At 46.3% G+C, this 27,875-nt stretch overlaps 1 protein-coding gene across 1 annotated transcript in view; it reads left to right on the forward strand.

Moving 5' to 3' along the window:
- The window catches only part of CDCP1 (CUB domain containing protein 1), a 56,770-nt gene that overhangs the window by 22,713 nt on the left and 6,182 nt on the right, over positions 1 to 27,875 (forward strand). The window contains exons 2-8 of the mRNA XM_033413215.2: positions 2,126 to 2,332; positions 8,569 to 8,931; positions 9,899 to 10,267; positions 21,199 to 21,420; positions 22,459 to 22,839; positions 24,227 to 24,592; positions 26,630 to 26,717. Coding sequence (XP_033269106.1) covers positions 2,126 to 2,332; positions 8,569 to 8,931; positions 9,899 to 10,267; positions 21,199 to 21,420; positions 22,459 to 22,839; positions 24,227 to 24,592; positions 26,630 to 26,717 — 1,996 coding nt within the window. The remainder of the gene's footprint in view (positions 1 to 2,125; positions 2,333 to 8,568; positions 8,932 to 9,898; positions 10,268 to 21,198; positions 21,421 to 22,458; positions 22,840 to 24,226; positions 24,593 to 26,629; positions 26,718 to 27,875) is intronic.

Consider the following 27,875-nt stretch of genomic DNA (forward strand, 5'->3'; position numbering starts at 1 on the left):
AGCTGAGACCCAAATAACAAAAAGGAGCCAGCTATTGCTAGAGAAAGAGCATTTTAGAAATCAGGACCAGTACATGCAAAGGCCCTGAGGTTGGTATGTTCAAGAAAGAAGGCAAAGATGGCCCGAGCACAGTGACCAAGGTGGAGAGGGGTACAAGCTGAGGTTAGAGAGATAAGAAGTCTTGCTCCAAAAATGCAAACCTGAGCCCTCTTGAAAACAAAGTCACGAAGCCAGCTGTGCTGGTGCCCCTGTGCTCTGAGAGATGTGTCACTGCTGGGCCGTAGTTGAGAATGCTTACATTTGCAAAATCGCTTCTTATTTCCTCGGATACTGATGATAGATGAGCTGGCAGGGAAGGTAGAGCTTTTCTAGCCCAATCCCCTCATTTTACAAATGAGGGAACAGAGGCCCAAAGAGGGTAAAGTTCTTCCCTCATGACCCGGAGGAAATTTTTGCATTTCATTATCACAGGTTGAGAGATCAATTTCCACCCTATATAAAGAGCTGCTGTCTGGCCGCTCTGGTGCAGAGTGAATGGTGGGGGAGAGGGGTACAAGAGGAGGTTGACAAAAATCCAAACATTTGATCGCACACAGCAGCTAGGCTGTGGGAACACAGGCACGCCCATGCACTGAGTGGGAGGAGAAGTGAGTACAGCTCTCGAGCACGCTAGTAGTTCTGGTAAAATGAAAGCACGAGGTTGGGCAAAAACTGGAAAGAACTCAAATGTCACTGAACAGGTGCCTGGATAAATAAATTGCAGTCTTTCCAGACAATGGAATACTACTCAGCAATAAAAGGGAGCAAACTGCTGATCCATGCAGTTGACTCTCAAACACGCTGAGCAGAAGCAGCCAGGTACGAGAGGGCGTAAGTAAGCACACCGTTTTGCAGGAAGGTCTAAGTCAGGCAAAGCTAATTTATAGTTTTCTGGGGCCAGGAGTGGAGCTCGACTGCAAAGGGCGCTGAGGGAACTTTTGGGGGTAATGGATATCTTTATATCTTGATTGTGGTGGTGTACATGTGCACACACATTTGTCAAAACTCTTAAGTAGGACCTTTTATAATGTGTGTAAATTATATCAAACTTGATTCTAAAAAATTTTTAAAGGAAGGGAAAAAGTAAAGCTTTTGGTTAAATTGCTATTTACGGGCTAAACAATTACCAAGCACCTCCATGTACAAGGCGTCATAACAGGTGCTAACCAGCTGTTGGTGCAGAACACGGTGGGACAGAGGCACCGACGCCAGCCCCTCTCTGTGAGCCCCATGATTCCCTCCGCCAGACAACTGGCCTCCCATCCTCTGCTCCCAGCCCATCAGCCACCCAGAGACCACAATCAGAACCCAAGTCAGGGAAGGGACAGTGGCTACTTAGAGGAAAAGTAGCTCTTCCTTTTGGTCTGAGAGGACCTAAAAATCCATAAAGCAAAAGGGATGGGAAGGAGATTGGGCTTGTTTGTGAATCAGGGCCCCATCCCGACTGGTGTGCACCCACCCCTCTGTTTAGTAACCAACCTCCATCTCTCTTGCTTGATAATGTTTGTTCAAATAATTTTGCTGAGCCCCAGTCTGAGGTATTAGCATTGTTTGGCTTTAACTTTCCACGTTCATTGACACAATATGTTTGTATCTAATTTCTGCAAGTTTTCCCGGCCTCCACTACTGCATGTATGTGTGAACAGGGCATATGAAGTGGCCTGGGCAGGGGACAGCAGCTCTTTACAGATAAGCATGTCTCTCTACAGAAAGATGGTTTCTGTGTGTGGACTTTCACCTACAGTCATATTGTGAAGAGATGTGGCAGTTTCTCTCTATTTAATATTGCACGGATGGGTATCTGAAAACATACTGCTCCAGACACCTAGGATGTGGTGTAGTGTTTTTAATTTTTAGAAAAAGTAATCAGCCAAATAAGAGATGCGTGTCAATGCCCAGCCCTCAGTGGCTGGGTTCTTGCCCACAGGTGAGGATAATACTTTCATTTTGCATCATCCCACTTCTCAGACCTGGGGGAAGGAACAAAGGGGTCAAGGAGGTCATCCTCCTGGACCAACTGAAGGGACGGCAGCAGGTTGGCAACCCTAAATCATCCTGTTTACTCCATTTTTCTTCCTTCCTTCAGAAACTTATGAGATTGCTCTGCCACATGGAAGCAACATTACAGTCCTCATAAAGCCTGGGGTCCCAACTCTGCCAGCGAACCTATGTCAGATCATTTCTAAAAGACAGGTAACCCCATTGTCCATCAAAGCCGGAGAGACAGCAGTCTTTTCCTTTAGCTGCCGGGATCCAGAGAATCACTTTGTTGTCGAGATCCAGAAGAATATTGGTAAGTATGCACTCATGGACTGTTTGGCCTCCCTGCCTCTCTTTTACACGCTAAGCCAGCCTCTACTGCTAGGGAGGTGAGATCTGTTCTGAAACTCCGCACTCTCTTTAGCTTTTATGTGGCCATTCACAGTTCTAAGTGCTTTACATGGTTTCAGTTTTTTAATCCTCAGAGCAGCCCTAGGAGAAGTTCTCAAAGAAAGTAACTTGCCTAAGATGGCACAGCTGGTGTGTAGCAGCAAGATGGGAGCCCAAGTATTCTGGATCCAGAGTCTTTGCCTGTAACCACTATGCCACACGGTTTTGTAACAGAGCTACGGATTCTCAGGTGATGCTCTGTCTGATGTGCTAAAAACATCTGGCTGAGCAGGAGCAAAAGTCAAGGGAGTTGGAGGACAGAAGAATTGGAAGGTTGAGAAGATAAGAGTGGGGAAATGGGTCCACAAGGCACAATGGGAAAAAACAGCAGCTTTGCAGGCTGAGGGAGCTGGGTTTGACTTCAAGTGCCAGGGCTACTGATCATGTGGCCTGATTGCATGGCTTCATATGAGTTACTTAACTGCTCTGTGATTTAGTTTTCTGGTCTGTAATATAAGAATCATTGTACCAACCGATAGGGGTGTTTTGAGGAAGAAATAAAATTATGGATTGAGAGTGCATGACACACCAGAATTCAACAAACTACAGATATCTGGTATTATTAATCATAATTTGAGATAGAAGATTGACATAAGACACAATAATCAGGCAGAAAGAATTAAAGGTATACTTTCCCAATCATTTTAAGGTGGCATGCCAACTAGGAACTAACAGATATATCAATAACAGTGAGAACACTATTTTGATCTAATCAAAGCCATGCTCAGAAAACTTCTTCACCTTTAACTGAAAATAAATGAATTGGCAATAGATCATGGGAGAAGAAAAAGGATAAAATAAACCTTAAGAAGAAGGAATTCATAAAAATAAAAGGAGAAATTAAAGTACTTAAAACCAGTTTTAGGGCTTCCCTGGTGGCGCAGTGGTTGAGAGTCCACCTGCCGATGCAGGGGACACAGGTTCGTGCCCTGGTCTGGGAAGATCCACATGCCGCGGAGCGGCTGGGCCCGTGAGCCATGGCCGCTAGTTAGAGTTTTATAGACTCCTATAAAACTCCAAGTAGCAGATAATTTCTATAATATTTAAACCATTCTAGAGGTAGGTTGACAAACCTTTTCTGTAAAAGACCAGAGAGTAAATATCTTAGGCATTATGTGCCAGATGGTCTCTGTCACAACTCCTCAGCTCTGCCATTACAGCACAAAATCAACCATAGACAATAGGTAAACAAATGGGCAATAAATATCCCACATTTATTTACAAGAACAGGTGTTTGGCTTGATTTGGCCGTTTGCCAAACCCTAGTCTAGAGCACTGAAAGGGGTAAAGGTTCACAGTTCATTTTATAAGGCTCTTACCACCCTGATGTCAAAATCTTCCACCACATAAAAAAGAAAACCATAGACCAATCTCTTATGAATACACATACATGCCAAAAAAATCCTAAGTAAAATATAAATACATCAAACCCAAAAAATTGCATTAAAAGACTAACACAACAAGAGCAGGAGAGCTTATTGGAAGATGGAAGTTTAACGTACTGCTTTGTGTGATTAGGTGAAAGGGAAGAAACTGCATTTGATCATCTTAATAGATGGTCTTAAATGTTTTTAATAAAACGCTCTTAGTAAACCAGAAATAGAGGGATGTTTTCTTAATCCAATAAATTGTATCTATCAAAAACTGATAACAGGGACTTCCCTGGTGGCACAGTGGTTAAGAATCCGCCTGCCAATGCAGGGACACGGGATCGAGCCCTGGTCTGGGAAGATCCCATATGCCACAGAGCAACTAAGCCGTGTGCCACAACTACTGAGCCTGCGCTCTAGAGCCCGTGAGCCACAACTACTGAGCCCACGTGCCACAACTACTGAAGCCCGTGCACCTAGAGCCCATGCTCCGCAACAAGAGAAGCCACTGCAATGAGAAGCCTGCATACCGTGACGAAGAGTAGCCTCTGCTTGCCACAACCAGAGAAAGCCCGCACACAACGAAGACCCAGTGCAGCCAAAAATAAATAAATAAAATAAAATTTTAAAAAAGACTTCATGCTTCCACTGCAGGGGGCATGGGTTCGATCCGTGGTGGGGAAAGTTCTGCATGCCTTGCGGTGCGGCCAGGAAAAAAAAAAACTGATAGCAAATATATTTAACAGCCAGACATAGAAGCGTTACCAATAAATCAAGGAACAACATAAGGATTCTCACCATGCATGCTTTTGGTCACCATTATTCAAAAGTTCTAGTTAAGTATTTAATCTTAATAAATACATAGAATATATATGAAGCAAAATGTACAATCTTACTGAAAGACCAAAGAGAAGATGTAAATAAATGGAGAGATATACCATGTTACTTGATGAAAATCTCAGTATTTTTTAAGTGTCATTTCTCCCCCAAATTAATTTATGAGTTTAAGTCGATTACAATTAAAATCTCAATGAAGCTTTTACAGAGTTGAGAAGACTATTGATATACTTAAGAATTCAAAGGAATACTGTGTTGCTATTAAAAGAATGAAGTAAATCTATGTATTTGACATGGAAAGATGCCCCAGGTCATTTTGTTCCATTGAAAACAATGCAGCTTTTAGTAGAATAGTTTGTATAGTTTAATCCCACTTAATTGAATACACATAATCATATGGAGCCCAAAGTCTGGGGGGTTAAACACCAAAATGCTAGCCTTATATTATTTCTATAGTGAGTAGGGGAGGCAGACAGGTGACATTCATTGTCTTTTTTCTGTTCTTCTGTAGTGTCATTTTTTTACAAGCATGCATTACTTTTACAACCAATTAAGCCAAGAAAGTGACTGCCATCTTGAAAAAGGAGAAGGGTAATGGGACTTCCCTGGTGGTCCAGTGGTTAAGACTCAACCCTCCCAATGCAGGGTGCCCGGATTTGATCCCTGGTCAGGGAACTAGATCCCATATGCCACAACTAAGAGTTTGCATGCCGCAACTAAAAGATCCCGCATGCCGCAACAAAGATCCCACGTGCCGCAACTAAGACCCGGCGCAGCCAAATAAATAAATAAACATTATTTTTTAAAAAAAGGAAAAGGGTACCACAATCTTATCTCACAAGACACATCTCACAAGACCAGTCTCACACACAGACCACACACAGTTTACCATATAATAAAAACCCATGCTCACAAGTTTTGAAAATAAAAATTTTAGATTATAAATCTAGACACTGGAATCAAGTTCAGTGTTCTGCTTGCCTCTTGTTTTTAAAAACCTTTCCTGAATAAACATTCTGAAAGTTTCAAAGTTTAGCTCCTCTGCAGTCATCCCTTCTTTTTTTTAATTATTATTTTTTAAAATTTTATTTTATATTAGAGTATAACTGATTTACAATGTCATCCCTTCTTGAATGGCCTCGTTAAAGCTAATGAAAGTAGAAGTCTGTGCTGGGGAAAATGAGGTGTGAATCGCTTCAGAAATTACACTTCTCCGTCCTCTGGGTAGGAATCATTTTAGTTATTTAACATTTTTGCACTGGACGGGGAGCAGAAAATTTGGAGGCATGCCCATCATTTTGACTACTCTTACTTGTGTATCCATTCTGAAAACAAAGCTCTTAGCAACAAATTAAAAAGTGCTTGCACAACCTGACATCGCCAGGGTCTCATGGCTGGTGGCAGAGCCATGGCTGAGAGACAGGCCTTTTTGACTCCCGGTACTTGGTACGGAATTAAATCAGAGTCGCTTGGGTGGCCCAGGCATGTGTATTTTTTAAACGTCCTCCAAGTGAGTCTAGTGTGGAACCAGAGCTGTGAACCACTGCCTTAGTAGGGGTAAGTGATCCCACAAGAACACAGAACCCAGTAGGGCACATGGGAAGTGTAGTTGAAAACTTATGAAAGAGATGGCTTGATAGAAACAATGAAGTTTCCACGAGCTCCAAAAAATAGGTACTATCCTTACCTACACACAAAATATAATTTTAGCTGCATTTGTCACCTTGTTATCTAACCTTGTTTTATTGGTTAAGCAACGCAGTGCATTGGCAAGAACGGAAGTCGACCAAACACAGCCTGGGCTTTTGTCCTAGGAGCGTGTGCACTGCGAGCGCCACACGACTCACCCAGACTCCAGGGCTGCTTTGCAAAAATTAGGGTTTTGACGTGATGACCTCAGAGGTCCTAGACAGCTCTGAAATTCTCCCATAATTCTATTTCGAGTTGGCAGTAGTTTCAAATACTCCACTGGAGCAGCAATAAAGCCTTGCAGATTATTATTACAGTGGCCAAAGTCCATTGCACCTTTCAGATTCCCTGCTGGAGACAACAAAAGCCTCACTATTAGGCTGCCTGCTTTCTCTTAGTGCCTCCCTGATAGCAATGTTTCTCCCTTTGTTTTTTTTTTGTTTGTTTGTTTGTTTTTTTGGCGGTACGCGGGCCTCTCACTGTTGCGGCCTCTCCCGTCGCGGAGCACAGGCTCCGGACGCGCAGGCTCAGCGGCCATGGCTCACGGGCCCAGCCGCTCCGCGGCATGTGGGAGCTTCCCGGACCGGGGTACGAACCCGTGTCCCCTGCATCAGCAGGCGGACTCTCAACCACTGCGCCACCAGGGAAGCCCTCTCCCTTTGTTTTAAAAAGGCTTAGGAAACAAAGTACGTCAAAGGATGTCATTAAGTGTTAGCCTTTGGGAAAAAAAAAATTCAACTGCAGTGGTAATGAAACACCAGCATTAAAGCCAGGAGGCAAGAAGATGACCTTGCCTCCAGGTTCCAGCCATTAAGGGGCTGTACATTCAGAGCGTACTCAGTCTGTTGATGAGTGTGTTGATGGAAAAACCAGTTTTAAAAGGTAGAGCTTGGCGCAGCACCCTAAAAATTGAGAAATCATGACTCTTTTGGTATAGAGGAAGTAGGATATGTATGCCAAAGCACAGGCTCCACTGCAAAGGGCCTCCCTCTGGCTTTCAGTAGGGCCTGGGCAGAGATCCACCAACTGGACTAGCTTAATCTGGAAAACAGTGCGGGTCCCCCCTCCCCGACCCGCGCTATCCCAAAAGTACAGTGTTCCTATGACATTTTTCACAAGCCAAAATGGCGTTAAGTCAAAGAAGCAATTACTTGTAGGACACATCTTGCTAACGGATGTGTAAAGTAATTTGAAATAAAGCACAAATGCTCACGGACAGAGTTCAGAGCTGTAGCAGCGTGATGCTGAGATGCTGTGTCGTTCCCGGGGAAGGAGCTTGGCGGTGCCACTCTAGGGGTACCCACTGCCTCTGTAATGGCTCCCTGCAAAACAAACACTGAATGCTCTTTGCGCTTTCCACCTTTTTTCATAAATGCAAAAATTCTCTTTGGATTTATTTTGGTTAGCGGAAACAAGTACCAATGCAAGTCTTTCGTAAAAGCAAAGTGGAATAAAGCGAACGTTCAAAAAGCAGGGGAGGGCTTCCCTGGTGGCGCAGTGGTTGAGAGTCCGCCTGCTGATGCAGGGGACGCGGGTTCGTGCCCCGGTCCGGGAGGATCCCACATGCCGCGAAGCGGCTGGGCCGCTGAGCCTGCGCGTCCGGAGCCTGTGCTCCGTAACGGGAGAGGCCACAACAGTGAGAGGCCCGCGTACCGCAAAAAAAAAAAAAGCAGGGGAAACTTGTAGTTAGGAGGTGACTTGGGTCTGGTTCCCTAGAAGCAGAGCCTGACATGGGAATTCTTGTCTTTAAGTCATGAATCGAGAGAGTGCCCTGAGAAACCTGTGAAGAAGTGAGGAAAGCAGGGTGGAATGAGGACAGCAAGCAAAGATGTGGTTTTAGCTGCAGGCTGATCTGGAGCTTGAGTGACAATTGCCAGGCTGTGTCATGTGAATCAGGGATGTCAGGCTTTTCACTCCTGGGTTGGCAGTGATTGGCTGTGGGTTGACACCCCCTGCTGGGATGGGAATCAGGGGCAGGGAAACCTCTCAGGCTTTTCTGCCCCAAGGCAGCTCCCTCCAGCCAAGGCACTTCCCCAGAGAGGGATGCATCCGTGAGCCGTTGACAGCCAACTTTCATGTAGCCAGGAGATGGGTGGGCGCCCCAGAAAACCCCCCCTCCAAAGAGGTCACTATAGGGGCTGAGGAGGGGCAGTGAGTGGCCCAGTAGCGTTTGTGACCAGATTGTTTTGTGACTGTGTTTCAGACTGCATGTCAGGTCCATGTCCTTTTGGAGAGGTTCATCTTCAGCCCTCAATGTCAGTGTTGCCCACCCTCAACAGAACCTTCATCTGGGATGTCAAAGCTAACAAGAACATCGGTCTAGAACTGCAGTTCTCCCTCCCTCGCCTGAGGCAGATCGGGCGGGGGGAGAGCTGCCTGGACGGAGTCACTCACAGCATCAGCAGCCGCGTTGACACCAAGATGGTCAGGATCGGAACCTTCTGCAGCAACGGCACTGTGTCCCGGATCAAAATGCAAGAGGGAGTGAAAATGGCCTTGGCCCTCCCGTGGTTCCACAAGAGAAATGTCTCCGGCTTCAGCATCACAAACCGGTCGTCTATAAAACGTGAGCTCGCCATGCCCTTCCCTCTGTTTGCTGAGGTTGAAACCTACAAAATCACGCTTGCTCTCCATCAGAAATGGTCAGATGTTGGCAATTGTGTGATTCCATCTGAATACCTTAAAGGAAGTCCCACTCTTCTGTAAGCATGTGGGCCAGTCCTGGTGTGAACCCACCCTCCTCTGTTAAACAAACCAGGTGGTGACTCTTTCTTTTGTCCTTTGTATGTGAGGCTTATTTTCAAGAAATGAAATGGGACTGGCTCTACAGACCTTAATGACTCTGTTTCTCATGTCTTTTTCCCGTCTTCTGTCTCTTTCACAGTTTCTAGAATTGTATCGGTATGCCAGATACAATTGTATCTGTATGCCAGAGCTGGCCCACAGCAGCTCATGAGTGCCAATTGTTGAGTGTCCTGGAATTTTGTGAGCTGGTATTAAACAGAGCCGTTACTAAAAATAAAATTATATAAACTTACAATTAAATAAATTAGTTTAGGAACAAAGGTAATAAGTACTCAAAACTCATTACTTCCTAGTTAATACACTGCATTTTACTATTTATGCTTTGAAGTTAGGTATGCCCATTGGATCTGTATGGTGAAAATCCTATGTGATGGTGAGAGGGCTGTCCATCTCCTTCCAACTCCACGTTCATCCATGTCCTGTTGGTAGCCTGAAATCAGCTATAGTGGGAGTCTTTACACCAAGGAAGTGGGCAGACACTACAAATTAAGGCTTTATTTTTTTCCCCCTGCTGGGTTGATTATTAAACATATACTCACACACCACTGATGTATCCTCATTCTCACTGTCTACCTTGAATTGAGTATAAACATGCCATATCCAGACCCAGTGCTCAGGACCTAAGACCCACTTTCACCTCTTCTCTAACCCCTGTCCCCACACCCATGGATGACCAGGGCAGGGTCTAATCACCTCCTATTCTCTCGTTTGGGTTCCACCCCCAACAGGCCTGTGCATCATCGAATCTGTGTTTGAAGGTGAAGGCTCCGCCACCCTGATGTCTGCCAACTACCCGGACGGCTTCCCCGAGGACGAGCTCATGACATGGCAGTTCATCATCCCCGCGCACCTGCGGGCGAGCGTCTCCTTCCTCCACTTCAATGTCTCCAACTGCGTGAAGAAGGAGGAGCGGGTTGAGTACTGCATCCCAGGCTCCACCACCAACCCCGAGGTGTTCAAGCTGAAGGACAAGCAGCCTGGGAACATAGCCGGGAACTTCAACCTCTCTCTGCAGGGCTGTGACCAAGATGCCCAAAATCCAGGCATTCTCCGGCTGCAGTTTCAAGTATTGGTCCAACATCCACAAAATGAAAGCAGTAAGTAAGCCCCACTTTCCTTCCCCTCCCCCTCCTCCAGTGCCTTCTTTCCTTCCTGGGTAGTCTGCTTGGGCTGAGGTTCCCTTCCTAGTTCTTGTCTGTGGCTCTGGCACACTTGGACTCTGGACCCTGTAAGACTTTCAGGAAGTGCGTTGCTAGGCAGTGAGACCAGGTCACTGGTGAATGCCGGGCATACTGTTCCACTTCAGCACAGTAAGAAGCTAAGATGATCTTGCATTCAGGGTGATACGTTGTTTTTAATGAAGACATTGGAAGGTTACCTTCTAGAGCTCATGTCTTGACTGACCCTACAGTGTGGATCAGGATGTCACCAGCACCGTGAGCAGTGATGATAACACTTTTATTGTCTGAGTGCCAAGCCCTGCCCTAAGCACACCACTCACATGGTCTCAGCTAATCCTTATTACAGCCTTGCAGGGGAGACAGGAATTACCTTCATTTATTGATGAGAAACCAGAGGTTTCAGAAAGGTTATGGAACTAGCCCAGTATCACACAGCTTGCCAGGAGCAGAGCAATCTCAGAACCCAGAGCCCGTGCTTCTGGACCACGCAGAACCCCAGGTTCTGTGAGAATGAGGTTGTGTATCATTCCACACACATTTACTGAGATGCCGTGACTACAGCGAGGCTGTATGCCCAGGGCACAACACTGAAGGAGGCACCCGCTCTGAGGAGCTCCCTCTCACAGAGGCTCTCACCCTCAGGGTTGTGTCAGTTCAAGGTCAGTCCCCGAGAGTAAGCACCTCCTTAAAACTTACTCTCTGGGATTGCCCTTGCTTCACGGAGAGGAGTGGCAGGGATCCTGAGAAAAAGGTACAGGATGAGTTCGGAGTGGCTATTCCTGGGGCTCATCTATGAGCTGGAGTCTGTGAGTTGTGACAGGTGGTCTTGAACCAGGACATCTGTGATGTGTGCTGACGATGGGGTCTGCCCACAGAGTCGATTCTCATCCTTGTTTTTGATATTATTTACTTCCGGGAAGTAGACAGAACCAGGCAGAGAAATTGAGAATGTGAAATGGCATGGCTGATAAACACCTGAAAAGTGACCACGTGGGATCCACTCCCAGCGTTGCCCATCTGACACTGTCTTGGGAGTGCCCGCTCGGCACCCACCTGGAGCCCGGCTCCTCAGGAAGCCTCAGTTCCTTCATATCTTGACCCAAGATTCCTTCTAATTCACAATAACCGTATACAAGGCATAACTTTATATATACATGTGTGTATGTGCATGTGTGTCCACTGACACATTTTGATGACTCTATGTCACAATTTTATCAGAATGTTGAAAACAGCCATGAAGGGATTCAGAAATGGAGTGGCTTTGAGTTTTAGAAGACGCAGGGATTTGTTTATCATCTCAGTCACGGTGAAGTGCTACTGATTAATTCTGTTTCCTGTAACATTAGCTGGGTTGATTTCTAAATATAATCAAATTGTTAAGCATGCTATTACCAGCATCAAGAAGGATATGGCTTCAGTTTTGAGGTAAATAGTGGTTAACTGCACTTTAGATGTGTTTAGCACGGTCAAGGCTTTACATCAAGCATGGTTTGCATTTTTCTAGGCAAGTGAGTGAACTTGGCCAGCAGAAGTATCTTTACTTAGGCGATGCTGGAGTCCCTGAGAGCTCTGATTTCTGGACATCTCCATCTTGATCCTCTGAATCCCAACGTGGACCCTAAGTTTCAAGAGATTGCCCAAGGCTGCCAGCCCTGTGCACTCACACGTTTGTCTGGTTCTGTAAATATGTGTGGACAGCTTGTTTTGCAGGCAGCATGGCCCAGTGGTTAAAGGCACTTACTCTGGAATTGGCCTGCGTGGATTCGAAATCCTGATTCCCCTACTTACTGTGTGAGCCTGGGCAAGTCACTCAACTCCTGTGTGACTCAGTTTATCTTCAAGTAGAGATAATAGGACTGTCCTCGTAGGGGTGTTGTGAGGAGCAATGAGGTGGCAGTGCCTGGCAGATAGTAAGCACTCTTTAAATGTTATCCTGCAAGGCTCTAGGTCAAGGAAGGGATACAAAGTTGAAAAAGACACAGCACTGGTCTTTAGACATTAGCCTGTAATCCAGAAGACAGATGAGACTTATAGGATGCAGGAGGTCACTTCCCAGAAGGAGTTTCTTCTTTTTATTTTCTTTTCATATCTTGTTGATTTTATTTTAATAGTTGCAATCTGGGTACCCTATTGGTGTAACATTTGGTCTCTACGTGGGTGGCCATTTCTCCACGGGCTCCTCTGGGGATGCAGCGGATAGTTGTAGGTGCCCAGGACTCTATACACTGTGCATCACTGGGATGGACGGAGTTCTCCAGGGTGGGGTCTCGGTTCTGCGTCAGCCGATTCTGTCTGTTATTTTCATTCACTCTCTTCATCAGCTGGTGGTAACAAATGCTGTTGGTCTGGTTTCTCTCTTGTACTTTCTTGCACAGATGATGGATGTTTCAGAGGAAATTTTGGTGGGCATCTCTACCCACTTGGCTCTCTTCCATACCTTGGCACTGTCTCTGCACTTGTATTGGCAGGGGTCGTCCCCTGCGTCTTTTCCTGAGTGCTTGTGGTCAGCTGTTCCCTGCTTGTGGTTGGTTGTTCTGTGCTTGTAATTGGTTGTTCCCCAATTGTGGTTGGTTGTTCTGTGCTAGGGGTGGTTGTTCCATGCTTGTGTTTGTTTTGTACTTATGGTTGGTTGGTCCATATCTGTGTTAAACTCCTATGGTTTGCCAGCAACTTCAGCCATGCCGAAGCCTCCCAGCGGTCTGCGCCAGGGTTCCTGATCTCCCTACATACACCTTCTCCTAGGCAGTGAGGAGCCACACTCTTCAGCTTTGCTTGGTCCTCAGGTCACTGCTCCAGCCAATGGTAGTCCTGGGATGGCTTAGTCATCACAAAACACCCCTCCTAACACCCTGAGGGGTGGTGAGAGGAGGGAGGGGGATGCACAAGGAAATTTCTGTGGGTGATGAATATATTCACTATCTTGATTATGTTGATGTATATACAGGTGTGTATATAGGTTCAAAACTAGGCAAATATACACCTTAGATATGTACAGATTATTGTAATTCAATTATTGCTCAGTAGAGCTGCTTAAAAATTATGTTCTCTGTAAGAAAACAAACAATTTCGGAAAGAAAAGAACAATTTTTGGTGAGGGAGAGTAGTTTATTACTGACATTGTTTAGAAATCCTAGAGCATAGTGACAATAAAAACAAGCCTGGATTTACTCAGATTTATTATTGTTTTAAAATTCTCTGTTCCCCTTTATTCCCTCACAGGGAATGAAATATCCCCACTGCCCTGACCTGGATAGGCCACTGCATGACTCCAAGTCACTTAGCAAGAAGGTGTCCTAATCTATGTGGGATTTGTGGCCTCCAGACACTGTTATGGAGGCTGGGGTTGGTGATTTTTCTGTACAGCGAGTTTTTGTCCCTTCTGAGGGTCTTTAGTTGTTTACAGCATAAGGTAGGTTACAACACACACCACTAAGAGGTAGATGGCTGGAAGCAAATCATCTGTGTGCCTTTTTGGTGGGTGCCCTGCCACCCCAAACACATCATGCCTCTCCTCTGGGCCCCCTCTCCCCAGCCCCAGCAGTAGTGCTGAGCCCTTTTTCCTCCTTGCACAGGAGATAAAGTGTTAAGGGGGAATTTGTCTCAGGTGCTCACTGCTCACCCAGTCCTTATTCCCAATGTCTGGCTGACTTTGGACATTGAAGGACCCAGTCTGGTCCTCCACCTCGAAGGACCCCACCTCCATTCCTTGTCACACACCTGCCTCTTCCTTTCTTTCCTCCCCATCAGCAGAGAACTTGTGACACACACTCATCCCCTGGATGAAGGAGCCTTTCACAAACTGTCAACTTTGTTTTAACCCTCCCTGTTAAAGATTCAGTCTCTGTGGTTGGCTAGCTGGGCCATTGGAGACCAGCAGATAGCTCTGGAGTCCCTGGCTTTGCTCTGCACTTACTGTCTGTACCAGTCGTTACTTGGAGTGGTGGATTTTTCTTGGGTCTCTTGGTCCTGCTCTGGCTGATTTTGACTCATTTTCTTATTCAGACTGTGGCAAGAGACTAATATTGTTGGAGTCTTACTCTCGGGTTTTCTCAAACCCCCTTGAAAGGGTCTTTTTACCTTCATGGCTTTCTTTTGCACCTGGAAAGGCAACAGGGTGAGCCCAGAGTGGCTTTGGTTTGGGGGAGGAGGATGGTGACTGAGTGGGAACGGAGGCTTCATGAGAAGGGGTGTGCATTGAGAAGGGGATTTGTACCCAGCAAGGACAAGTTCAGAGGCTTAGCGGGGGAGTCTTTAGGAAAAAGCGGAGCATGAAGAAGGCATTCTGACATTGCCACTGTCTCTGAACTTGGGTTGACAGGGGCTCTTCTTTCATTCCTTTCTTTGGTGCTGGGAGTGAGTCGTTGTACATGTGTGTGCAGGTCCCCTTGGTCATAGCAGAGCCTCCCATTGCCTACCCAGGGAGACTGCCCTTCTCCTATGTCAATGACCCCTGGACAGTGAGGCTCCACACCCTTCAGTTTTGCTAGGTCAGCAAGCACTATCCCCAGCCAGTGGTGTCTAAGGGGTAGGCTTAGACTAAAGAAGGTGCCACTCTTGACACTTCCAGGGTGGGGCATGCTGGGAGGCCTCGAGATTGTGGCTGGAGAAAGGGAGTGTTTCCTCAACACCCTCTAAAGACATGTCCCAAACCGACCTGCCACCCCTCCTCGTCTCCCCACGTTCAGTCCCTGTGGTGCACGTGGCAGGGAAAAGGGGATTCCTCCAAACAATTTCCCACGGCCACCCCCATTCAGTGGTTCATTCTGTTGTCTCCCTCCCCATCACTACCATGTCTCGTTTATCCATCTGAATGTCTGTGTCCCACTAAACTCCCAATCAGGCATCTTGTCTTATTCCTCTCTTTTCCTACACTCAGCACAGTTTCCAGCGCATTCCAGGCCCTCCATAAACACTGTCGCACTAATCTCAGGAGGCAGCCTCTTGTCCAAAGTGGCTTGAGAGCCAGATGCACTGCCCAAAGGCACAACCCCTCAGAAGGGGCAAGGTAGATGGGACACAGTGGGAGCACCAGGAGCCTGGCTGCTGGGGGAAGCAGACAAGGACAAGAGCATCAAAAACAGAGTGGAGGCAGAGCTGGGAGGGTTTCTCAAGCCAAAGAGGATGGCTGTCACAGCAACCATGCAAAGTCAGAGCCTCACCAAGGGTGGAAGCAGCTGTCAGAGGCACCCTGACCCCTCAGCATGCACAGTAGGACCTGACTACAGTGGGCCCAGACTGAAAAAAAACAAATTCTGAATGTGGGCAGCAGGCAGATGTTACCTTGTACCTGATTGTCTCTCCCCCCACCCTACTCTCTACTCTCTCTCTCTACTTTGCTGACAATATCAATTTAGCTAAAACTAGACCCAGGGGACTCCTGCAGAGAATATCTTTCCATGGCTTGAGCACAAGTGTCCTGTGTCTTAAGATGAGTAATGTACAAGCTGCTCTGGCTGATCTGGCCAGCTGTGACCAGATGTGTGAGCATGGATGGCTTACGTTGCCCAAAACGTGCAGTTCAGCAATGTCAGAGAACTTGATTTACATTTGTCTCCACCCAACACATCTTGTTTTTCAGTGCTCCATAACGCACTCTCATCTTTTCTTTTTTTTTTTTTTTTTTTGCGGTACGCAGGCCTCTCGCTGTTGTGGCCTCTCCCGTTGCGGAGCACAGGCTCCGGGCGCGCAGGCTCAGCGGCCATGGCTCACGGGCCCAGCCACTCCGCGGCATGTGGGATCCTCCCAGACCGGGGCACGAACCTGTGTCCCCTGCATCGGCAGGCAGACTCTCAACCACTGCGCCACCAGGGAAGCCCCTCTCATCTTTTTTGATGGTACAATACTACCATGCCATACCTGGCATTATTACCACTCCATTACCTGGAGATATAAAAAATGATTTTGGTCCTCTTGGAGTTTCATCTAATAGTCACCGTAGAGAGAGAACTTCTCTGTTGTCCCACACAGCCTGTCTCTCATTTTCTGATATTATTTCTAAAAGGTTCAAATGGCCCTGCTGATAACAATCATATGAGTTAATAGTAGTCTACCTGTCTATGTTACTCCCTGTAGTGGGAGCAGACTGCTAGCCTACTACCTTTTGCATCCTCTTCTAGCTTCTGGAAGATACGTTTACTTGCTCTGAAAATACCAGCAGAATGAGTGTATCTTCAAGCCCTGTAGGTTTCTGGGTTAACATGATTCAAATAAGGTAGATGGATGTGTTTCCAGAATGTTATAGCAGATACTTCCAGTAACTGATCTGGGTAAATGCTGGTTGTGGAAGTAGTTGCATTGCTTCTTTTTCAGCTTTTATAACCCCCCAGAAGCAACCTGGAGCCCTTAACTAAATGTTGGCGTTGTTTTTGTTTTTTCTTGGGTAACTCCTGCTCTGTGAGTCTTTATTTACTTATTTTTGGCTGTGTTGGGTCTTCATTGCTGCATGCAGGCTTTCTCTAGTTGCGGCAAGGGGGGCTACTCTTCATTGCAGTGCACGGGCTTCTCACTGCAGTGGCTTTTCTTGTTGCGGAGCATGGGCCCTAGGGCGCGCGGGCTTCAGTAGTTGTGGTGCGTGAGCTCAGTAGTTGTGGCTCGTGGGCGTAGTTGCTCCGCGGCATGTGGGATCTTCCCGGACCAGGGATCAAACCCATGTCCCCTGCATTGGCAGGAGGATTCTTAACCACTGCGCCACCAGGGAAGCCCCTCTGTGAGTCTTTAATTTGTCCTGGAAGAGTTGACACATTGTGGCCTCTGACTTATCCCCATGGATAAGTAAGAAATCTCAGGAGTTCCTTGGTGGCCTAGTGGTTAGGATTTGGCGTTCACTCCCTTGGCCTGGGTTCAGTCCCTGGTCGGGGAAGTAAGATCCTGCAAGACTCGAGGTGCGGCCAAAAATTCTTTTCTTTCAAGAGAGAGGCAAAGGGAATCTTAGGATGATGGTACAAGGGGACCCAAGACCATACCTGGGCCCCTTTAGATGAGAGCAGTTGAGAAGGCTCTGGAGAGACTTTTCAGAAAGATAACTTGATGATATACCTAATGTTCTCATAGGTATTGAAAGGAGATTTATACAAATGGGGGAGAGTTTGGGTGTCAAATTACTGATAAGTACATAGAAACTAAGGAAATGATTTAAATGGCAATAACTAATTCTAGGGAAATAAAATCTTGTGCAAGAAAGAGAATCAATAGCATGGAAATAACGTAACTGTGTAAACACTGTGTTACTATTGTTTACATAGGCATGATAATGTCAACACAGAATAATGATCTAACATTAAAAATATGATGGTAAAGATTGGGAAGATGGGTGGATAGTAAGTGTATGGTTTGGATGTTTGCTGGGCATGTGTACTGTGGGTGTGTGTATGTTGTATACGAGGTGTGGGGTGTGGGCAGGGGGACATGAGTGTGGGTGAAGGAGAGGAAATCCTCATCTTCTTTTGTGGGAAACCAACAAATAATACCTGAAACAGGCTCCCCTGGTGGCGCAGTGGTTAAGAAATCAAGCCAATGCAGGGGACACAGGTTCGAGCCCTGGTGCGGGAAGATCCCACATGCTGTGGAGCAACTGAGTCCGTGCGCCACAACCACTGAGCCTGCACTCTAGAGCCCACGAGCCACAACTGCTGAGCCCACGTGCCTAGAGCCCGAGCTCCACAACAAGAGAAGCCACTGCGGTGGGAAGCCTGCGCACCGCAACAAAGAGTAGCCCCCGCTCACCACAACTAGAGAAAGCCCATGCGCAGCAATGATGACACAACGCAGCCAAAAATAAATAAATTAATTAATTAATTATTTTAAAAACCCTGAAACAGAAATATCTAGAAGCAGCAATAGAAGCATGTTGTTGGGTGCTGTGGATGTAACTGTAAAGAGAACCTGCTAAAAGAGTTGAAAGTTGTTATTCTGGGGAGTGGTCACAGTGGGGAGGGAGTTTTGTTTTCATAACAAACCTTAGAAAACTATTTGATTCGTTAAACCAGTGGTTCTCAGCCAGGAGCAATTTGCCCCCCAAGGGACATGTGACAATGTCTGAAGACATTTCTGGTTGTTATAGGGCCATAGGGGTGCTACTGGCATCTAGTGGGTGGAGGCCAGGGATGCTGCTAAACATCTTACAGTGCACAGGACAGCCCCACAACGAAGAATTACCCTGCCCCAAATGTCAATAGTGCCAAGCCAGAGAAACCCTGGTTTAAATTCTGTGCGTGCACTACTTTGATACCGTACAAATTAGGAAAGAGGGAGCGGGTAGGGAGCCTCCTGCAACCTGTGATTGGACCTCGATAAGAGTGAGTGGGGTTTCAGAAGCAAAAGGGCTCCTAACACAGCCAGGGTAGGGGTAGGGAGGGTTTCCCAGAGGTAACAACAAAGATATTTTTTTTTTTTTTTTTTTTTTTTTTTTTGCGGTATGTGGTCCTCTCACCTGTTGTGGCCTCTCCCGTTGTGGAGCACAGGCTCCGGACGCGAAGGCTCAACGGCCACGGCTCATGGGCCCAGCCGCTCCGCGGCACGTGGGATCTCCCCGGACCAGGGCACGAACCCGTGTCCCCTGCATCGGCAGGCGGACTCTCAACCACTGCGCCACCAGGGAAGCCCAACGAAGATAAATTTTAAAGGACAGTAAGATATGAGCTGAATGTGGGGCTAGGAGATTGAAAAGCTAACCATTTTCTAAATCAAATCATATTTAAGTTAACAACATTAGCATATATACTCCAGCTCTGGGTATGTCATCTCTCTGATTAAAGCACTATTAGAACTTACAGTAAAATTTACCTAGACATAAGCAATAAGAACTAAAGAAAGGAGTCAGCAGATGTGACAACCATAAGACATTTCCCTAATTTTGCTCCTAATTTGACACTGAGATCCCTGGCAGCCAGTTCAAAAGGAACAATTCTATTAAGTATATGGTTTCTGTTACCAGGAAGGAGGAAGCCTAGCAGACTCTCTTGGGAAACAGAGCTTTCCCAACTGGCACGGGACTTATTTATTCACTGGAGCTGCAGGCAGAGAGGCTAAGATACCTGATAGACAAATCGGCAACACCCATGACTTGCAAAGGCAGCACCACCTTGCATAGGCATCTTCCTAACTTGATGGCTTCTGTAAAAGCAGAACGAATGAAATTAAAAAGCAACTCAGTAAAAAGTGATTTCCAGGGGTTCATAGTGTAGAGCCTTCTGGGGATGACATTATAAAGTGAAATGACTCTTTTATAAAGTAGTCTGGTAATCCATTCTAAAAAGTTGAAAAAATATTCCTATTCTCTCACCTAACAATCAGTTCTGGGATTTTATCCTGAGGAAACAGATAGAAACTAAACATGCACATGTGCTCATTAGAATCTTTTACTTCTAGTGGCGCAATCATAGAAGTGACCTAAAAAAACAATAATTGGGCAATTTTTCCAAATTATATAAGAAATACATACATATTTTCTAACTAAAAATTCAAACATCACAGACAAAGCTAAAATCCCCCCTGACCATCTGTATTGTCCCTACTTCCAGGCCCCCCTCCTAGGGTAACCACAATTATGGGTTTGTTATATTTCTCTCCAAATCTTTTTTCTCTTCATTTAAATATTAAGTACATACATACATAAGTATGTACATGTAGAAATCGCTATTTCATTTTACATAGAGACTTTATAATCAAATGGTGTCATAGTCTAAATATGGTTCTACAACTTGCTGTTTTACCTAATACTATATCTTGGAGGTTCTTATATCAGTATATTTAGATCTCCCTCATTCTTTTTAACTGCTGCGTAATATTCCATTGGTGAACGTTTCATGGTCTGTTTAACTATTCCAGTATTACTCCAGTCACTGTCACAGCACTGACATACACATGAGGGCATATATACGCATGTCACACTGCTGGGTTATAGGGGTGTAGGGTTTTTATTTTTATACTATACACTTTCTTTTAATTTGCTTTTCTCTGATTATAAGTAGTATTACAAGTGATATTAACAACACTTCATATTTTGGCTACTTGGACATTTATATTTCCTTTACTGTGAACTTCTCCATCATTCTCTGTAGAAAATATTTTCTCCCAGTGTGTCCCTTGTCCTTTAAACATTATTTATGGTACCTAAGTCAGAAAGATATTTTAATCTTTATTTATTTATTTTTTTTGCTTTTATAATTTGTGTTTATTCCACATTTATAAAGATATTCTCTTTGTTTTTATTTTGGTGACTGCTTTGAAGTTCTAGTGTAATTTTATTCTTTTACTAATGGGAGAGACCATTCTCCTGGCCCAGCCTATGGAATACTTCATCTTTTTGTCATTTATTTGAAATGTAGCATTTATTAGAGATTAAATTATACTATCTATGGTTCCATCCTGTCTGTGAATCTTGTATCCCTGCACTAATACCAGCTGTTGTTAATTACTCTTCATAGAGGGAGAATATTTAAATAGGTGATGCTAAATCTCCCTTAGATGACTAAGCTTAATGAATATTTTAAAAGCTTAGTGAATATGAAAACTATATGGTAAAATAAGTGTAGCTGCATAAAATAATGAAGTAAAATCTGAGTATAAAATTTTATATACACCATACTGTTAAATAGGCGAAAATATGCATGCATACGCACAAGGACTAAAATGAGTTTGAAGAAATGAAAGCAGTTACATAAGGATGGACAAAATGCAGTCCACTGACTTTCTTTTTAAATTTTGTTTCAAGCTATCGTAATGTTTTCTTAATAATAAAAAAATTTCCCAGTGTCCCCCAGCCATGAGAGATTTTGTGCTCATTTTTGCCATCTCACGGGGCTCATCCTGATCCATTCTTCATGCCTGTTTTCTGTTTGTGGTTCCAGATAAAACCTACGTGGTTGACTTGAGTAACGAGCAAGCCATGTCACTGACCATCGAGCAACGGCCCGGCAAACTGAGCCGCAAATTTGTCCCCGGCTGCTTCGTGTGTCTGGACTCTCGGACCTGCAGCACCAACCTCACCCTGACAGCTGGCTCCAAACACAAGATCTCCTTCCTTTGTGATGATCTGACACGCCTGTGGATCAACGCTGAGAAAACCATAAGTACGCCCCTGCCCCTTCAGTGTGCTCCTCCCGGGCTGTGGGAGTTCTCCCCTCCCTGCCCTGTCTTAGTGGGGTCCACTGGGTGGTTTGTAAATAGTATGATCAGAAATGCCCCCGGCAGTGAGGGTGAGCAAGGGCAACCAAGAAGCACAGAGCAAGGTGGAGACACACCCACTTTGAGACCAGCAGCCTCCGTGGGAACATGCATCTTTCAGAAGCAAGTGGCATCCCCCGTGTCCATGCTCATGTCTCCTCTGTCCAGCCTCCAGTCTCCCTCCTGTGAAATCCTCGTAGCCTTCCCCAACCTCCCCCATGCGCATGCCCCCTGCTTCCACGCTCACTGCTCACTTGTCTTCTGTTGCATGAGACCAAGTCTTGAGCTCAAAAACTTTGGCTTCTTCCATTTTTTATCCCTTTAGCTACTAGCCATGCCCGACATGTGCTAGTCACATAGAAATGTTTAATCAGTGGAGGGCAGCAAAACCAATAGTCACCTCCTTGCTGGGCCACCATCATCTCTGATGTGGATGCTCTTAGGGTCTCCACTGAGGCAGTAGCTAAAGCCGCGAGAGGCAAAGCAGCCAGCCCGAGGCCACCCCATTAGGAAGCGGCAGAGCTGAAACGCCAGCTGAGATCTCCCCAACTCTGCTCCCAGCTCTAACCACTACGCGAACTGCCTCCCCACAGGCAGGGACACTGGGCAGCAGGGCTGGGTGAAGGGAAAAACCTGTACCCTGCCCACGTGGCACTTAGCATCTAAGACACAGGTTGTCTTAGTTGAGAACTTGAGCAAACAAGAAGAGAAAATTTCAACCCTGAATACTCCCCAGAAGTTGTTCTGCCAGTTTAGTGGAGAGTAAGAATGCAAGAGCAGGAGGGAAGCTAGGAAAGGGGCGTCAAGGAGGCAGGAGCGCAGGACAGAGCAGGAGAGGAGAGACCAAAGGGAAAAGCGAGAAAGCCTCGGGCTGACTTGAGAGCTGGAGAGGATGCACTTCCGGTTTCCTCCCAGCCTGGGTACCACGAACCCCTCTTTCGTAGGCTGCCTGGACCACCGGTACTGCCACAGGAAGGCCTACTCGCTCCAGGTGCCGTGGTACATCCTCCAGCTGCCTGTGCAGCTGCACGACTTCTCCTGGAAGCTGCTGGTGCCCAAAGACAGCATCAGCCTGGCACTGGTGCCTGCCCAGAAGCTGCAGCAGCACACTCACGAGAGGGTTTGCAACACCAGCTTCAGCTACCTCGTGGCCAGTGCCGTTCCCGGCCAGGACCTTTACTTCGGCTCCTTCTGCTCTGGAGGCTCCATCGAGCAGATTCAGGTGAAGCAGAACGTCTCGGTGACCCTCCGTGCCTTTGCCCCCAGCTTCCAGCAAGAGGCCTCCAGGCAGAGCCTGACCATGTCCTTTGTCCCCCACTTCAAAGGTAAGGTGGTCTTTCACTCTCTCCCCATCTCGATGCCCTCTTAGCCTTTCTTATGGGGACACTTATCTTATTTTGGTTTTCTGATCGTCTCAATTGTCAATTTGAAGAGAAGGGATAGCTGAGTGGGCTGTTCCTTATACAAGATGATGAGTCCTAATCCTGACTTTACCATTAACCTAGTGTGGAAAATTCCAGGAGTTAGAAATAAGACTGTCTGACAGTGGGAGGTGATGGTTGGTAGGCAGCAGAACAAATAATCAGGTTCAAGGCTTTTTTGGAAGCAGGCAGGGCATAAATGAGAACTAACCAAATATTCCCAAGTCCTGGATTCTTGAAGTGGTAACATACAAATCCTTATGCAGATATTTTTATGATTCTGCTTTGACAATTCAGAACGCAGTTTGGAGGGCACAGAGGAAGGAATACTGGGAGAGAGATGAATCTCTAGAGCGTTCTCCTGCATGAGGGAGCAGACCCCTCCTGGGAGGCTAGTGTATGATCTTCTCAGGCAGCAAGTGAGGTTTAAATTGGTCACAACGGTGAACTCTACATTGTTGATTTTAAAATTCACAGTCACCACTACAAGTTGCTAAGTTCATTTTTAAAATTGACCAAGACCTTAATTCAAGGTTTACCCTGTAATTTTGTTCTCAGAGGCATGAGTGGGAGGGAAATGAATCTGGCCGTAAGATTAAGGTCATTCCACGTTGCCTGGTATCTCCAAGGTTACCAGAGAAACTCCTTCTGGGGAATCTTTGAAAATAAGACACACCATCCTCAATGTGGAGTGTTGGGGTTTTATCTCACCTGAAGATAAGGAGTGGATTAGTTGACATGTCAGAGACCCTTTCAACTTTGCAACCAGAAAGAATTCTTCCCAGAACCTGAAGTTTTCTAAATCTGCAAAATAGAAATCAGTATACACCAGTCCCACCATGGAGCAGGGCGTTGGATAGACATTAGCTCCATTGAGGGCATTTCTGAAAGGAAGCTGAGACAACCACCAGTTTGGCAAACTGGCCTGTTTTGTGTTTGTTTGGTTGGTTGTTTGGTTGGTTTTTTCAAAAGGCCCGAGAACCTAATCTGAGACTCTATTCCTTTGCTGACCAATATGGTAGCCACTGGCCACATGTGGCAATTTAAATTTAAATTAATAGTAAACAAAATTAAAAATTCAGGTCTTCAGTCACACCAAGCACGTTTCAAGTCTTCAACAGACACATGCGGCTGTGGCTACTCTCTTAGCCAGTGCAGATCCAGAGCCTCTCCATCATGGCAGGAAGCTCTGTAGTCTGGACAGTATAGCATCATCTCCTCCACCCTCCTATTCTCTCCATCCTGATTGAGTGAAACAACATCTGAGTGGATTCTCTTCCTTTTCCTGCAGAGGAAGGTGTTTTCACAGTGACCCTGGACACGAAAAGCAAGGTCTACCTGAGGACCCCTAACTGGGACAAGGGCCTACCATCCCTCACCTCCGTGTCCTGGAACATCAGCGTGCCCCAAGACCAGGTGGCCTGCCTGACCTTCCTCAAAGAGCGGACGGGCGTGGTCTGCCAGACAGGGCGTGCGTTCATGATCATCCAGGAGCAGCGGGCCCACACCGAGGAGATCTTCAGCCTGGAGGAGGAGGTGCTGCCCAAGCCAAGCTTCCGCTATCACAGCTTCTGGGTCAACATCTCCAACTGCAGCCCCATGAGCAAGAGGCAGCTGGACCTGCTTTTCTGGGTCTCGCTTACCCCAAGGACCATGGGTAAGGTCTTTCGGGGGTGGTGGTGGATAGCAGTTGGTAGCTGAGGGATCAGGAGCAAGACTGGAAGGCAAGTCAGAAAGCATGGATTTGAGTCCTGGCTGTCCATGTATCAGTCAGCTGTTGTGTCAATAATACTGTATAACAAACCACCCCAGAACTCAGTGGCTTAAAAACAGCCATTTGTTATTGCTCACATGTTGGCTGGGCAGTTCTGAGCTGGGCTTGTCAGGGTTCATTCACTCAAGCACCTGTGGGCAGCTGCAGGTTGGTTAGAGGACTTTGTCAGTCTTGGCCGGGCACTCTCACATGTCTGGAGCCCAGCCAAGATCAGCCGTGATAACTGAGATTCCTTGGCTCTCCTCAGCATGGTCTCTTATCCTCCAAACTGGGGCCTGTTCTCATGGCAGAGGCAGAGAGATCCAAGAGAGGCTGGGGGAAGCATGCAAGGTGTCCTGACGCTTAGGTTAGGAACTCATACCCTGTCCCTTTGACAGCATTGGTTTGGTCAGCCCAGATTCAAGGGGTGGACAGGTAGACTCCATTTCTTGATGGGAGGAGCTGCAGGATCACACAGTAAATAAAGGACATGGGTCAGGGCAGGGGAAGAATTAGGGCATTTTGGTAGTCAATCTACTATTAACCTCTTTCTGACATAGGGGAAGTCTCTTTACTCCTCTGATCTTCCTCTGCAGAGAATAGATGATTGTAACTACCCCATAAAATTATCACTGGGGATTCAATGTTGGTGATTAAACTGTGAGGACCTGGAAAGTGTGACACAGATACATGATGCTGGCTTTTTTTATTTAGTCCAGTGAAACATTAGAATCCTTGAATGCCCTCAGTCGTGGGCCTCAGAGCCATGATGAGGATTTTGCCTTTATGCCCAAAGTGGTAGTATCCACTGAAGAGTTTCAGGCAATCTGTGGTGGGGCCATGTTAGCCCTTGATTCCAAGATAGTCACAGAGCACCACAGAGTGTTGGAACCACGGAGTTTTTTTCCCCAGCCCCTTCCCTTCTGGGTGGTCAGATAGACTGTGTGTCCACCCAAGGCCACACAGGTGGTTAGCAGCAAGAGAACCGACGGGGACCAGAAGCCACAAGTGAAAAGCTCGCCCACACTCTCAGATTAGCTCCTGAGTTTTCTTCCTCTCTTACATTCATTTTCTGTCATTTATTTCTAGTCCTATTTTCTCACAGTCTCACCTTTTGTTTTCTTATTGAACAAGCCAGAAATTCTAAATCCTGGTTTGGTGCAGGGCTCTCTCTCTGATATATTTTCTTTTTCCTTTGTACAAGTGTAGGAGAAGGACAGCACACATGAAACAACCCTCTCCTTAACTCCTTCACCTCTGACTTTTGACTCCTTGCTTTCTTCTACACCCCCTGCTCTTCTCTCCTCCAACATGGGCTGTGGCGATCAGGGGAGCACAGCTGGGATAGGCCAGGAGTAGCCTTTGGAATAGATCTGGTAGGTCCCCCAGTTTGTTTTAGTTATCTTTCACTGCATAACAAACTATTCCAAGATTTAGTGGCTTAGACAATAACCTTTTTTTTTTTGCTCACAATTCCATGGGTCAGGAATTTGGATGGAGCACAGCAGGTGGCTCATCTCTGCTCTAAGATATGAGGGGCCTCAGCCAGATGCCTTGAATAGCTAGAGGGGGGCTGGGATGGTTCACCTTTGCTCACTTTCAAGGCTGGGAGTCTTGGTTTGTCTTCCTCATGGAGTCTCCACATGGCTACTTGGGCTTCCTCACAGCATGGTCTCAGCATAGTCAGACTTCTTACATGGTGGCTGGCTTTTCCTCAGGAAGCGCAGGAAGCTGCCAGGTTTCTAAAAGGTTAGGTCCACACCAGCACAGCCCATATTCAGGAGGAAAGGAAACAGATTCCCCTTAAAGGGAGGAGCAGCATGTGCGTACGAGGAGGGAAGGAATGGATGGTAGCCATCTTTGAAGACTGTCTACTGGAGTTCATCACCAGCCTGACACCAAGTGTCTCCCCATTCTCCTCCCTTGTGTCTCTGTTCACAGACCTGACTGTCATCATCCTCGCGGTGGTGGGAGGTGGCGCCTTACTGCTGTTTGCCCTCGGACTCATCATTTGCTTTGTGAAAAAGAAGTAGGTGGAATTTCTCGAACTGTCTTCACCTGAGCTGACACCTCCTTACATCACACAGACCAGAGCTGTCATTAATTATTGACTTTTTTCCTTGCTTTCCATTTTCCCCCGCAAAGATCAATGTTAAATAATATTGCCAGGGCGGGTACTTCCCTAGCGGTCCAGTGGTTAAGACTCCGTGCTTCCAGTGCAGGGGGCGCCGGTTCAATCCTTGGTCGGGGAACTAAGGTCCCACGTGCTATGCAGTGCGGCCAAAAAAATAAATATTGCAGGGGGTGAATTCCCTGGCAGTCCAGCAATTAGGACTCCAACCTTTCACTCCCGAGGGTGCGGGTTGGATCCCTGTTTGGGGAACTAAGATCCTGCAAGCCACCTGGCGTGGCCAAAAAAAAGAGAAGTGGAAAATAAATAATATTGCTGGATGTGAATTATGCTTGGAGGGGGAAAAAATCCCCTACCTAGTAGGAAAAAAAGTACACATGCGGTGACATTTTAGCCTGCAGTTTTACGCAGCTGCCTCAGCATAAGTCCCCTGTGAACCATTTACTGTCTGCTCATTAGACTGTGGTCCTCACAGGGGTGATCTTGGCAGGAAAACGCTCCCGTAGACCCTGCCAGACCAGGCCTGTGAACCCGCTCCCCCCGTCACCTTGAGGAAAACACACTCACGCTGCCCAGCTTGTTCTCCTCCAGTTTCTTAAACAAACTGTCTGTTTTATGCTTGTTTATTGGCCTCCAGGCAAGCATCAAAAAGCCAGCCCTGTGGGCAAGAGGAAGGAAGACCCAGTTAACTGACTCAGTCTCACCTTCCACCCCCTCAGGATAACAGCTTCTGTTTTATGAGAGGAAAGTGTTGACCTTTTTAGACAGAGTACATGCTGCTGCCAGATTTCATCAGTTCTGCTCCTATTTCTAATTAAAGCCATGGGGGCGGGGGGAATCTATTTCCCTTAGCAAAAAACTAAAAAAAAATTTTTTTTATTAACTGGGGCCATGAGCAAACAATTGAAATTGCTGATCAGAAATGTCTCTACTGATGAGGGTGGGTTGGCAGGTTCGGGGGAGGCGTCTTCTCTGTGAAATGTGATTGCACACATCTGGCATGAGGGAAAAGGACTTCTTTTAAAGAAACATCATTGTATCACTCCTCTCAGGAAA

The sequence above is a fragment of the Orcinus orca genome, chromosome 10 (genome assembly GCF_937001465.1).
Source record: "Orcinus orca chromosome 10, mOrcOrc1.1, whole genome shotgun sequence".
NCBI lineage: Eukaryota > Metazoa > Chordata > Mammalia > Artiodactyla > Delphinidae > Orcinus > Orcinus orca.